The sequence below is a fragment of the Nanorana parkeri genome, unplaced genomic scaffold, assembly GCF_000935625.1.
Source record: "Nanorana parkeri isolate BGI_ZX_2015 unplaced genomic scaffold, ASM93562v1 scaffold1942, whole genome shotgun sequence".
NCBI lineage: Eukaryota > Metazoa > Chordata > Amphibia > Anura > Dicroglossidae > Nanorana > Nanorana parkeri.
The window spans coordinates 155,021-169,547 of record NW_017308210.1 but is presented as its reverse complement, the minus strand read 5'-3'; the positions used below and the strand labels follow the sequence as shown (position 1 = coordinate 169,547).

Below are 14,527 nucleotides of genomic sequence, written 5' to 3'. Positions count from 1 at the left end.
TATATATATATATTTGTATATTATTATTATTCAGCCTGCAAACGAAAAAAATAAGAGCAGTGTATGGCCAGCCTTAGATAGCGGTCATTGGAAAAGATGTTCTTGTTGGAAGATTTCCCCTCAGCTTCAGGGGTTTAACACTTTCACTCTTTGCACAAGCAAAATAAAATGTTTGGCTTTATATCCCCTTTAAGAAAAAAGACTTTGTTTTGATAACAGTGAAAAACACTAACACGCTGCTAATTTTGGATAAGCTGGACAATGGAGTGAAAAGGGAAAAAAAACAACAGAAGTACAGGGAAATTACTTTATTACTATTTATATACCTGTAGGCCTTAGTGAAGCAAGTCATATGTCATAGCTCCCAACTGTTCCTCATCTGGAGGGATGGTCCATCCTTGGAACCTAATTCTTCTATCCCTCGTTCCTTCTCAGTTGTCCCTCTCTCTGGTCTGAGGTTTAGATAATATTAATATGTTATTTAACTACCAAATTGTGTTATACTGCACTAAAAACTTCAATCCAACCTTCAAATTATTGTCTTAAAACTATTGTCTTAGAAAAAAAAAAGTATCAGCGAAAAGTAGTTCTGAAAAAAGCATTTGTGGATATAACCAATCATTTTTTTGCATATAAATTCTTCATGGTCTGCGTAGCGGGGGGTAAAGCAGGGGTGTGACCTTTGCCTACTTACTACTTAACTATACTATAAGGTGTCTCTCCTTCTCATCTCATCTTTTTAAAAAAATGAACGCAATAATTAAGAAGTTGGATTAAAAGTTTAGTGTGATCTAACACTTTGGTAATTTGCTTTCTAATTCTATTCTTCAGAACAAAAAAGAGGGGCAAGTATGATTCACTGCAGAACCATGCAAGGCTTACCACCAACTTAGCAGAACCATGCAATGTCAAGTTAGCAGAACCAAGCTTGAAGTGTTACAAAGCCATGCCAGGTCCAATACAAACGTTAACAGGACCAAGCAAGATCCACTGTAAAACCAAGTAAGATACATGCCCAAGTTATCAAAACCAAGTACATTCACTGCAGAACTATTCAAAATCTACCAGCATGTTCGTGAAACCAAATTTGATCTACTGTAGAACAATGCAAGGTCCACCATCAAGTTACGGGAATCATGCATGATTCCCTGCATAACTACAGGTGAAACTCGAATAATTAGAATATCGTGCAAAGTTCATTTATTTCACTAATGCAACTTAAAAGGTGAAACTAATATATGAGATAGACTCATTACATGCAAAGCAAGATAGTTCAAGCCGTGATTTGTCATAATTGTGATGATTATGGCTTACAGCTCATGAAAACCCCAAGAACCCCAAATCCACAACCTCAAAAAAGTAGATTATTACATGCAATCAATAAAACAAGGATTGTACATAGAACAATATTGGACCTCTGAAAAGTACAAGCATGCATATGTACTCAGTACTTGGTTTGGGCCCCTTTTGCAGCACTTACTGCAATTACTTTTGCACGATATTCTAATTATTCAAGTTTCACCTGTATGTAGAACCAAGCAAGATAAACCTCAAGTTATCAAAACCAAGCACAATTCTCTGCAGACCTATGCAAGTTATCAGAATTAGTACAGATCCAGAACCAAGGCATCTATGTTCATTATGTATCGCAACCTATCTTTAAGGTTTATACAGTATACTTGGCTTTATATCTGTTTTCTAACCAACAGACACAGTAGACAGGGTGCAAATGTTGCTTATGCTGACTGTATTTCTTTGTTAGTGTGTTCCCTAAGTCAAGAAGCAAGTATGTATAGAAAGAAGAATCTCAAAAGAAAAGCTATCTTAAGCATGTCTTATCTGTTGTACTTATCATCAACACAGTCTATTCTGATGAGCCTTGTCTCATATTGTAACATTTCCTGTGTGCTTTCTGACCAGACAATCTAGCTGCTGAAATCAGGAAACATTGAGAAGATCTTTCTTGCTTAACAGGCGTAGGTTATACCTTACATGAAAGATCTTCCGTGACAGGGTTTGGCATAGGGCTAAAAGTAAACCTGTGGCCAAATTAGTGTATATGTAAGAAATGAATTCCCACATAGGTATGCATATTGAGCTGCAAAGTATACTATGGTTTTTGAGTATCCCAAGATCCCAGGAAACTGGGCTGCTTCAATAAGGGAACAGTGACCACTTTCTGTTGTCTCAAGTTGTAGCTAGCCCTGTTCTCTATTGGTTAGTAAAGATACCCATAATAGTGACTGTCTAATAAGATGACATGGAAGAGTGCTGGCCAGAGTCACTACTCCTAAAGGCGCTCATCGTAAGCATGACAGGTTCCAGAAAAAAAGTTGTCAAAATGCCCACATATCGCACGAACCCGCGCACAAACGCGCGCACGTCCACGCAACAATGCCGCACCTATTATGGCCCTATGGTCCACAACAGGCGCCTGCGCATGCGCGAACGGCGAAACTCGCCCTCTGGTCCTCGCTTTCTGACATTGCCCCCTCCCAAGGGGCAGCTTGCGCCTGCGCATGCGCGAACGGCGAAACTCGCCCTCTGGTCCTGGCTTTCTGACACATAGTATACTTTGCAGTACTTTGACAGGCAAAACTGTGGTAGTTACTGCTAGTGGCAAAACTCACCAACTCTTTCCTTCTCCTGCACTTTTCTATTGGCCAATCAAGCAGCCCTTTATGATAGGCATGTAAAACTTATATGGGGTGAGGGAGTTGGAAAGCTTCAACACTACCAGGATGTCTTGTAGATTTGCCCTTCAAAACAGCCTGGCATTCAAGCAAAATGGTAGGGGCATGACGGGTGCTGCAGGTATGTACCCAGTAGCAATTTGAAAAACAAAACTGCCCACAATGATGATTTCAATGTGCAAATACCGGCAATAAGCAGCTGTCAACAGGTTGGAGAGCCCCTCCTCTCCTCTGCTGGTGACATCCCATCATGAACCCCCCTAAAGTTTCATAATGTCTAAAACCTTGCAAAGCTTTGCTGTGCTTATTTGACATATGGGGTGAATAACTGTCTGCCCTGCAAACAGTGATTCCTCAATACCCACGTACAGAATTTGTGCTCCTGCTGTGGCTTCACTGACAGTATTATCCGGCCTTTAGAGCGTATTGCTTTAAGAAACATGGCGGCATCAATACAAATATGGTCAACAGGCCAAATTTTGAACAGCGCCTGGTGAAAGTTGCTGCTCTGCCTAGAGCTTGGCAGCTGCTGGTAACTGGTAAATAATTATATGCAAATATATTTGTCAAATTACCAGTCCACGGCAGAGCAACGTTCCTTTAAATGCTACAAATAATGAATACACTCCAGTGCTTGTTTATTGACAGGTGTTCATACCCAAGGCACACATACGTGATTCCCATCTGTGCACAGTTCTGGGCCATATTCACAGTCCCCATCGTTTTACTTTTATATGCAGATCTAAAGGTGGCAACATGTAGAACACAACTGAAGACCCCCACTTCTAGAACTCATGCTCCCAATGCATTTAGGGAATGACTTTCATTTACAGCCCTGGCTCTCAACTGGTAAGTCGTGATCCAAAAGTGGGTCACAACCCCATCTTCAGTGGGTCACAGCGTCCTTATTCCATAGAGCTGGCTTTCCTGCCCCATTCAGCAGGGAGGCAGAGATAGGATTTTTTTGTAGCAGCATGCAGGAGACTCCTATGTTTTATGAAACAGTTCCCTCTCTCCCTATTACACCCATTCGGCACTCGGAGTAAGAAGAAGCTAGGGTTGGGGGGGTGGCGGGTGCATTAGCAGTGGCTCCGCTCCTCAATTTCTATACAGCTGCCCAGATCACTTGTAGCAGCCTGCTTGTATGGTGCCTCCCCGCACCACCACCACTAAAGGATCATTCCTACAAATGATCAGAGTAGAAGCATGCAAATTCACACCTAGTGCATGTACAGGATTAGTGCCTATGGAGCAGAAAGGGGGGGGTGGACACTCAGGAACTCAGGGGAAACTATAGTGATTGGCAAGAAAAGTCCATCATGGCTGGTGTAGTAGCAGTGTGCCAAAAAAATCTATTTTGTTTTCTTGTGATGTGTTCTAAATTTTAAAATCAGTTCTATATTTTGTAATTCTTTATCCTCTCCTAGGAAGTGCATATTGCCAACAAACATGGCAGTGATTTTTATTGTTTCCCTTACATAATTTAGTATTCTGGCAATATGACCTGATTTCCATAGATGTCTGGTAGGTGCAATTGGTGGTAAATGGATACTTACTGAACATTGCAACCAACAGACTAGTTAGTGTTACAATATCTCTTTCAACCTTGAAACCATCAGGATTATTTAATAAATAGTACAAATAGCAATTGAGATGTGAAACCAATTCAATATTGGAACTAGGTCAGCTAAAAAAAAAGTAGATTTTGGGTTACTGCACTTTGTACATTATTGCTGTAAGATGCCTTACAAAAGAAGTCCTCCTGCTGGCCCATCACTTCAGCATGAAGCAGAATTCCCATAATTCTGATAAAACCAATCAGCTCTGGGAGAGATGTAAAGATCAGTATTTCCACAAACTCTATTCTGCTGAACTGAGCATCGGGCCAATATTAAGCTACGTTCACCTTCTCCTGTGGGTCCAGGGTGGGGGTAAAGCCTTGACCCCGTTGGCATATAAAAAGTGGTTGAAATGAAGCTGCGGGTGATTTAACCTGAAAGAGGAGTAGAGGGGCATCACTAGATCAGTGAGCTGGAAGTGGACAATGCTGAAGACGGAGTGAGTTTTGGAGCTGGAACCTCATTTAAGGTGTATTTCCACTTTTGCAGTCATTTTTTTTTTTTCGTAATAAACAATGAAAAGGGGAGGCAACCAGCTTTGTGGTGTAGTTAGTTTGTGGTGTGAAGCTGGGCATTTTTGGAATTTCTGTGTGATTTCTATGGTGCTTTTTGCTCCATCATATAGTCCCCATTGTCTTTTTTTAAGGCAATATCATGGATTCCTACGCTATCATCTTTCTGATGTTTGGTTTGGCCCCGTTGAAGATGATTTCTGGGATACTTGGTTTTTCCACAACCGCTCCATGAACACTATAGGTGCATTTAAGGCATGATTCAACTGGCTTGAATGAAGACGGTTGACAAATGGCACCACCTGTCAAATGCAACATGCAAGGTCAATTCTGATGCACTGCAAAGAGAAGCAGCACGAACACTACAAGATTTTAAAATGTGTCCTACACAGTCCACTCTCCATTTACACTTTATTAGGGGGTGTTATTAAGCAGTTGGGAAGCTTTAAAACTGCAAATCAACCTCTTGCCCTTGTCGCCAGTATGAACGAGGCCTTAATTGCAAGAGGACCATTGAGTCTGGGATGGGGAAATTACATCTTCAGGAAAGTGCTGCTGTACCAAGGATGGAGTCAATGTGACATTTCAGGGACACTGTAGTGGTGGGTAGGAGAGATGATATTTCCAGGGACACTATACTGCTGACCTGGGGATGGATGGAACTAGTATTTGTAGGGGTAGTGCTCAGTTGAGGTTGGAGAACACAAAGACTGCTAATGCAGGAATATAGGCACAATCATATATCTAAGGACACTAACGTGATACACAGAAAAACATTTCTAGATTTTATTACATCCAAAAGGGCACTTTTGTTTCCCTTCACTTTCTTACACTTCTGATACTAAAACATTGGTGACTTGTAAAAACAAATACGAAACAAAATTAAAATAGAATACTTTGTCAGTAAATATAAACTGTCTCTCACATGTTTTCTGGAACCACGCAAAAGTGGAAAAAAGGGGCCTCAGGAATGGAATTAAAAATATTTATATGAAATAAAATGGAGGAAGAAGTAGCCACAAACATCTGATCCAGGTTGTAAGGACTTTTATGCTAACAGCTAGTAAATATTTATGCTAATAGGATTTTTTTCACGTTGATGTTTTTCTTCTACCACTGTGATGACTGTACTGTTGGTAGCACATCTGTTTGTTCAATATGCAATATCTATAAACATTATTAATCTAAGTTTAGATCTTTGAGTAAACAGTTACCACTTTAGCCTATCTGCCGTTTTTTCAGAAACATTGAAGAAGAATTTTAGGTTATGAGGTAACCAATGTTCAGTTTGAACATGTTTTTGTTTACAGTATGTGTTCATATATTTTAAATGTTTAAAAACTTTGTTTTATGGAAATAAAAGGCTGAGAAGACAGAAAACATAACCCATATCAACATGTAGTGGAGACCTGGAGGAGCCATACTGTCATGTCTAAGGCTGGTATGTTGTACTGCAGAGAGGTGGGAGGAAAGTATCAACTGCATAGGCCAACGATCGCCCAACCAATGGGCAAACAAGGGCATGCAGAGTCCACAAAACAGAGTACAGGTCTGGCCTAGAGGATGACAGAATGGAAATGTCCCAGGCTTGTTGGCTTGACTTTAAAAATAAGACCAATGGCCCTAATCCACGGCAGACCTGTTGTTCCACAAGGCCTTTAAGTTGCGACACTTAACAATGTCTTGCTTGAAGAAGGCCTTTAGTCTCATGTTTCAGTACATACAAGGTATGTACCCCCTGACACCAAGCTACTGCAGAGGACAGCTGACTATGTATAGGCAACAGATGAATGGGTCAATCTTATGGCATCGAGTTATGTTCTGTCACAAGTCCTTGCTGCGTTTGGGTCAGTCTAACTGAAGACAACATGTTAGAGAATAGCCATAGACATGGCAGACCTGTCAGTGCTATAGATTGGTTACTTTTGAAGTGATGGTTTGACAGAGTGTTGTATACAAGATTTGATTTCTTGCGGCCTACATCTTTTGCTATGCGATAGTGAGTGATAGTGAGTGAATACAGTCATGATTATAGATGATAACGGGGACTACATGGTCTGCTACTGTTGTTTTGTACTCATTTGATGATTATTATTAGAGCCCCCAGTCTATGAAGGATGTGTTTTTTCTTCTTCTGGTTCCTTTCTCATCCTTGAAACAACTAATGATTGATTCTAGACAGAGGCGTCCCCCGGTTGGGTGTCATCCGGACCCGCTGGGACGTCCTGAAGCACGCGTGACTTCATTATGTGCACGCGTGTGTAATGACGTCACACGCACTTAAATGCCAGCGGTCATCTCGGTGATGGACACCAGCAGAGAAAGGAGGAATTTCATCCGGTGGGATAAGGTATGCTGCCGCGTCACCTCCTCTCTCTTGTACAGCTGTTGGGCCATGGCCGAGTTCCTGACTTTTTAGAGGGGGGTGACACCAAAATGACTGACTCATTTTGGTGTCACCTGGTGCGGGCCACACCCCCCTTGTGACGCCACTGATTCTAGGTAACTATAGATTTAGGAATTAGATGTGGAAATTGGAATATGTTTGGCACTGATTCCGTTTCTCTGTGATCATCTGGTTTCCCTCCTTGGAAGAGTCTCCTGGGGTCCCTCAGAGTCCTATAAGAGACCGTGTAGCTGTATGCACAGAATTAATGAAAAAATATAGATATGTCGTGATCTATTGTGTTTGTTAATGATTTATATTGTATACAAGGGATGTTCACTGAGTATTATAGATGTCTACCCTATCCCTAATTAAGTAAATTTATTCACAAAGCACGTTGGGTTTCCCCTATTGCTAATATTAACATATGTAAAATGAAATGATATTACTAACTATATGAGAGGGGGAGGTGATGGTGGAACAAAGACATGCACATCTTACTGTGTTTTTAACGTTGTGAATAAAATTAATTGCTTAAAACAAAATGGTTGATAACATTCATGTGCCTTTAAAAGTACCAAAAATATTATGGAAAATGTAATTGCTGTGTACAAGACACAATGTTTGTTTCCAATCAAGGACACCAAGGTGTTCAGGACAGAATGTCCACAGGATGGGCAAACCCTTTTGCAATATAGGTCATGAACACATTGATAACGGTATTGTTCAACAAGATAATGCCTGACCTCATAGCGCTACCATCACTAGATAAGCATTCGGTGCAACTGACATAATCATCTGAAAAATATATTTTTTTCTTTTTTCAATAAAATGCGCAAAGTGACAGATGCAAACTCCAAGTGAGGACATTTCCAAGGTTCAACCCGTCCTCATGCATCATTTTAAATAAAAAATCTGTATAAATAACTTATTCCCACGTGTCTTTGGACCAGTCTGGGGACATCACAGGTTCTTTTTGACCTCTACTTTCTTTGCCAATGGGCAGATCCTAAATGCATTAGAAAATGGCACCAGGTAAGAACGTGGCACTGCTTTCTGCAGCATTCTCCTGTGAGTACAGGGTGGGCAGGGGGTGAAGCTTTGACACCCTTGGCATATAGAAAGTGGTTGGAATGAAGCCAGGGATCATTTAACATGGAAGAGGAGGAGAGCAGCATCGCCAGATCAGTGAACCTGTAGTGGACAGTGCTGAAGATTGAGTAAGTTGTGGAGCTGGAACTTCATTTAAAGTGTCTTTCCACTTTTGCAGTCAAATTTGAGAAAACCCCTCTAAGTGTTTGTTATGTGTTCCTATTCACACAGCATACCGAAAAATTATTTACATAAATATTGTTTACCTTTTAGATATTTTGTTTGTAGCGGGCAAAATGGCTGATTTTAGGTTTTTCTGAGCACCTTCACAGTGATCTGTCCTTATAGAAAAGCTTAGGGATTGTGTTTCTCTCATTAACGTCATTACCATACAATGCAAACCCATCACAGACCCTCCTAACATTACCAAAAGAAGGGGAAGCCAAGTAGAAATTGTAACCCTTAAGAAGCCGAGAAACCCTAACCCATGTAAAAGCAATTTAAACTGCAAGAAGCATGTTTAAAATATATTTTTTTTTAGCCTGTGCTATGTGAATGGGAACATATAACAAATATAAAAGAGGTGCTATCGCAATTGATTGTAAAGTTTATTCCACCAAAAGACATTTCTAGGGGCAAACCTCTAAAATCGGACACTTTTCCTGTAACTCAGGAACAGTCAGCAACAATGTGTACAATCCTACATTACTCCAGTCAAATTTATTTTTAGTTTTGTATAGCAATGGAGGAAAAGGTAAAATCACACATACAAGTAGCGTTGAGTCTGGGTCCTCTTTAACCAAACTGTAATTGTCAGTTATGCAAATGTCAGCAAAAGGCAGTTCAAAGCGACACTGGAACCACCCTGACATGACTGTAACAGCTCAGCATACACATTTCAGCTTACTGCAGCCTCTGAGAAGCAGAAGTACATGCTGGCGCTATGGCTGGTTTTTATTACATAAAAGTGTGTAACAAAACTTTTTTTAGGACACTGTAGGAATACAGGGTTTGATCTTGTTGTACCTAATACAAGTGGCACTCAAATCGACCCAAATCTGATTCCAAATGATATTAAAGGGAAATGCCACCTTATAAATAAATGTATTTATTATAAATAAATTATTTATTAATAAATGAATAAATAAATAAAAACACTGTTCTTCCTAAAAAAAATATACAAGTACTTTTAGTACTTTTATTCATTGGAGCAACTGATCATTAGATGACAGGTGCAATGCTCTGGCTCTTGCAGACTCTTCCTCGCATCCATATTCGTTACTCGATATGGACATTCAGCAACCTGGATGGGAGGAAGAAGGAATGGACTACAAGTGCAATGACATCACCACACTTGTATTCCATTGAGACCTAAAAGTCCATCAGCTGCGGTGGCTGATGGGACTTCCAGTTTCTGCATTTACAGATCATATCAAAGGGTCTGAGAATGGATGATGTTTTTGTGTGGGCAGAACCACCCAGCAAGCTGCTGGGAGAAGAACCCTGCAATTCAGATAAGTGGGGGGTTGGGAGGGGATTGCAACCTGACCATATTTCTTGGTACACCTTAAATATGGATGTAACATGAAACATGGTCATAAAGGTAAACTTAGCCTTTAAAAAGTGACACTAAACTCAGGAGTTAGATCTTAAAAATGCATTTAAGTACCTTAAAAGGAGAACTATGAGGCGAGTGCTTTTCACTCACCTCATAGTTCTAGCCGACCTGTGACAATGAGACTGTCACAGGTCGGCTCAGTAGATCGGGAGGTGAGCGAACACATACCGGCGTTCGCTCACCTCTCGATCCTGTCACAGCCCTCTGTCGTGACAGGGGAGGGACTGGATTCCCCCCTCCCCGCTCCGATCTGCCAACGCTGACTGGCGGAACGGACGCGGGAGGGGGCGGGTACAGCTGGCTCTGCCTCTAGATAGGCACTACGTCACTTACGCAGCTGGGCGGATCCAGACATAATTGTCGGGATCCGCTTCAGCTGCTGCGTCTCAAAATACCGCGAGCTGTAGCTCTCGGTATACTGAGCTTAGGGTGACAGGAGGACGCTAGTTTGTGTTACCCTAAGGAGAACTATGGGGAAAAGCCTTAACACCATAGTTCTCCTTTAACTATTAACAAAAATCTATGTTATTTGTGTATCACTCGGCTATAGATCCTCAAATCATCTCTGAAGTGGTGCTGACACTGTCCTTCCTTCTGGAGGGGTGGCTACTTTTGTTTCCCATGGTCCCTGTGTGTGTTGTAAAGTAGTCACCGCTCCAAGCTCCCTCCTGTGATGGACTACAATCTCATGTTTAGTTGACTCATTTGTATAGAGATTGCAGTCCATCACTGGAGTGAGCTTGGAGCGGTGACTACTTTACAACACACACGCAGGGACCATGGGGAACAAAATTAGCCACCGTCCAGAAGGAAGGACAGTGTCAGCGCCAATTAAGAGATGATTTGAGCATCTACAGCCTGGTGAGACGCTGCAAACAGCCCTGCTGAGAATGCACAGCCCTAGGGAGACCACACGCAGCCCTGGTAAGACCCTGCACAGCCCTGGTGAGACTCCGCACAGCCCTGGTGAGAACCCCTGAGCAACACAGATTATGTAGCTTCATATTATTCTGCATTGCTGTATAATGTTTTGCTGGGATTTGTAGTCCCTTTGCAGCTTGGAGTCAGTGGCAGAACTACCAGGGTTGCAGTGGTTGCAGCTGCAACTGGGCCCTGGCACTCCACCATTGTCCTAAAATCATTAGTATGGATTGTTTTAGAAAAAAATGTCACATGACACTAAAAAAAGGTACGATAATTGGTATCGGCAAGTACTTGAGGAAAAGTATCGGAACTCGTACTCAGTATTGAAAAAATGGTATCAGTGCATCCCTAATTATTACTTATCTTTGCCCTGAATCACTGCAAAGACTACCCAACACCACATTAGTTGTGCTTTCACTTTAATTCAATGGAAATGCAAAGGACAGTTATGTTTTTTCTTCGTTTACTTATTTTTAGCAATCACTTGGAAATCATCTCCTAACAGATTACAGTAAAGTGACATCTAGTTGATGAGAGATAGATTTGGCATGTGATCATTGCTTTGCACTGCCGTAATGAATAAGCCGGCAATTGTTAACCCCAGCAAGCATATTAGTCATATATCATCCTGCCTGTGACACTGTCAGTAACGGCGCCATTCAGGCAGGAAATTCAGTTGCTTTCATTGGTGACTTGCCGTTTCCTTGCCCCAGTTTTACAGACCTTATAGACCTCATTAGGGTTTCTCAGACAGTTTGTCATGTGCAGCAGCAGAAGTTCGTTATCCTATCATATAATATATTACCTACAGTAGCTCTCTAGTGTCAATGAAGTCATGCTTTCTTGGCAAGCTTCTTATCATTATTGCATCTAGCTCATTATGAAAGTATTTCACATCCTGTTCTTTCTGAGATTAGTAAATGTGTAAAAAAAAAAAAAAAAGGAGCAGATTTCTGCACAACGCAGCTTGTACCTACCATGGGTACCACTATGAAGCACATCTACAGAGAAGCAGAGCTAAATGTACAGTAGGAGCCACCGCTCGTTTAATACGAGTGATCTAATCAGATCACTCGTGTTAAAACCGAGCAGCGTCGGCGATCGAGATCACCATAGAGCAGACGAAGAATGGACGTTCTTTGTCTACTCTGTGTGATCACTGAGACCGTGGCGCTGTAATCACAGAGCCACCTGTCTCAGCGGTCACTACCTGCAGCTTCTGTCACAGAAGCTGTGACAGAAGCTCTGGTCTGTTCAGTGCTCCATAAGGCGCACTGGACCTTCCTGTGTTCTATGGTCCAGTGCGCCTTATGGGGCGCAAAATACGATATATATATAATATACACACACACACACACACACACACACACTATCATTGGATTCAGGTGTTCCAATCACCTCCATGGGCACAGGTGTATAAAATCAAGCACCTAGGCATGCAGAGCGGGGTCAGCGCAAGCTGAAACGCATAGTGAGCAGAAGTCGCCAACTGTCTGAAGAGTCAATAGCTACAGACCTCCAAACTTCGTAAAGAATATTTACAGTGTGTGTGTGTGTGTGTGTGTGTGTGTGTTGGTGTATATATATATATATATATATAGATATATAGATATATATATATATATATACACACATACTGTATATATTATACACATTATTATTTTAGGGCTTATTCACACCAGCAACCATGCTCAACCACATGCTGACGCGCGTGTGCCCGGACAGTGCCAAAGCACTCCATGGACTCAATGGACGCAACATTTCACTAAGTTCTATGGACTCACCACGGGCTGATGCAGTTGTACCGTGTCTCACTGCGGTGCACTTAAACAAAGTGCTGCATGCCTTACATTTTTTAAGTGCACACCACCGGAATGCAAAATTGCCAATTGTCACCGGCCATGACAAAACAAAAGGCCGAATACAGCCCTTAAAACTGGAAATTGAATAGGCTGTGTGTGTGTGTGTGTGTGTGTGTGTGTGTGTGTGTGTGTGTGTGCCTGGGCATCAAGCTTTAAAATAGCCAATTGTTTCCCCAAGGAAAGCATGCACTGAAGTGATTTACTGGAATAAAAGCACACTAAAGGCAGGAGAACAGGGCATGCTGCATTTATAAAAACACAACAAAAAATGCAGTATAGCAAGTACAACAATAAACAGAAGTGAACACTGCTCAATACAACTTAAAAATTCAAGCATTGCATCCAACATACCTTAAAAACATGACAGTGTCTCATCAAAATAAAAGCAATAGAAAGGAACTGTACTGCCATGAAGGTCAGCAGAAGAAACCAAGAGATTGACACTTCCAAAAGTGTTGGTTTCCCAGCAAACTTTGAGGGAAGACTCCTCAGCAACGGAGCAGTGTTTCGCATCGTGGGCAGCATAAGAGGTAAGAATTGAAACTGAACAGTAAGGTCATTAGGAGAGGCAAGGATAGTCTAGACTGGCCAAGGTTAATTTAGGATAGAATAAAAAGAGAGTCAGCGGGTCAGGAAGAGCGAGTCAGGTAGAGAGGTAAACCACCTAGATAAGAACATAAGGTCAAAATAGGGAGCAAGGACATATTAACAACTACCCATTACCCTAACATCAATGCTGACCATAGAGCAGTAAATCAGAGTTGTAGCAAAGTCCAAGGCAGGTGGAGTTCCCTCAGTCAGGCAACAAGAGAAACACAGGAGGCAAACTTGCAGATGGAATGCACTCTAGAACCAAACTGTCCTCTACAATCTACAGCCAGACTCTATAGTCAGACACCAATGAAAAAGCTTCATATCCAAAAATTCTAAAATGTAGTGTGCTGAGGACACAACTAAGGGATAGCAGGGCTACAGCAGGCTGGCGTGTAGGCAAAAAAATGAGACAGTATAGAGGGTGACAAGACTGAAAACAAGCACGCAGCAACTGGCCCATTCTGCAACTGATTAGATGATGTGGGCCAAGCCACAGGTGAGTGACCACCAAACAACTGACCAGACATTCACCAAGTGAGTTCTCCACAGAAACAACAGAATAAACGTATTTATTCAGATACTACAATAGCAAACATAACAATAGAAACTTATTTGATCAGGTAACGCTAAGTGCAAGTATGTCGAAGGTACAGCAGCCTTGGGCAACCAATCACATTTCAGATTATTGCTATCTGATCAGTGAAATATTATTTCTGATTGGTCATATTACTGCACTTTGCGCAAACGTATAAAGCAAGCCACAAGGTTGAATTAATTCTCGTGGGACCACACCTTGCCATACATCATATATAACAATATAAAAAGGGTTTCTTTACCTTTACGTGCAAAGTCAGATTTCAAGGAAAAATCCCATTTTCCTGGCAGTTTCAGAGACATGGCGGTGACGCCAGGTGTTTGATAATTCAGTCCTCAGGCCCAAAGCAAATTCACCATGTTAAGATAACAGCTGCATGTTAATTCACCAGCAGTCTTCCTCTTTCCGCTGCTTAGCTCAGCAGGTGAAGCCCAGTACGATTCAATGACTTGACCTTACACATTGCCTCAAGAAGGTTTCAGGTTTTTGGGTGCTTCCTGCAACACAGCTGAAGTATCCGACCTCACACCAAATTAATCTCTGTAACTCGTTTATCTAAAAATGCTCAGAAAAAAGAAACACTCGACTCTCCAGTCAGTCAGCTACATTGTACGCATTTGAGGAAGTTGTGG

At 41.6% G+C, this 14,527-nt stretch overlaps 1 protein-coding gene across 1 annotated transcript in view; it reads right to left on the bottom strand.

The window, feature by feature from the left end:
• ARHGAP25 (Rho GTPase activating protein 25) overlaps window positions 1-14,323 on the bottom strand; it is an 87,075-nt gene extending 72,752 nt beyond the window's left edge. Inside the window, exon 1 of the mRNA XM_018572126.1 lies at window positions 14,137-14,323. Within this exon, the coding sequence (XP_018427628.1) occupies window positions 14,137-14,197 (61 nt within the window). The 5' untranslated portion in view covers window positions 14,198-14,323. The remainder of the gene's footprint in view (window positions 1-14,136) is intronic.
• Between the last annotated feature and the right edge of the window lie 204 nt (window positions 14,324-14,527).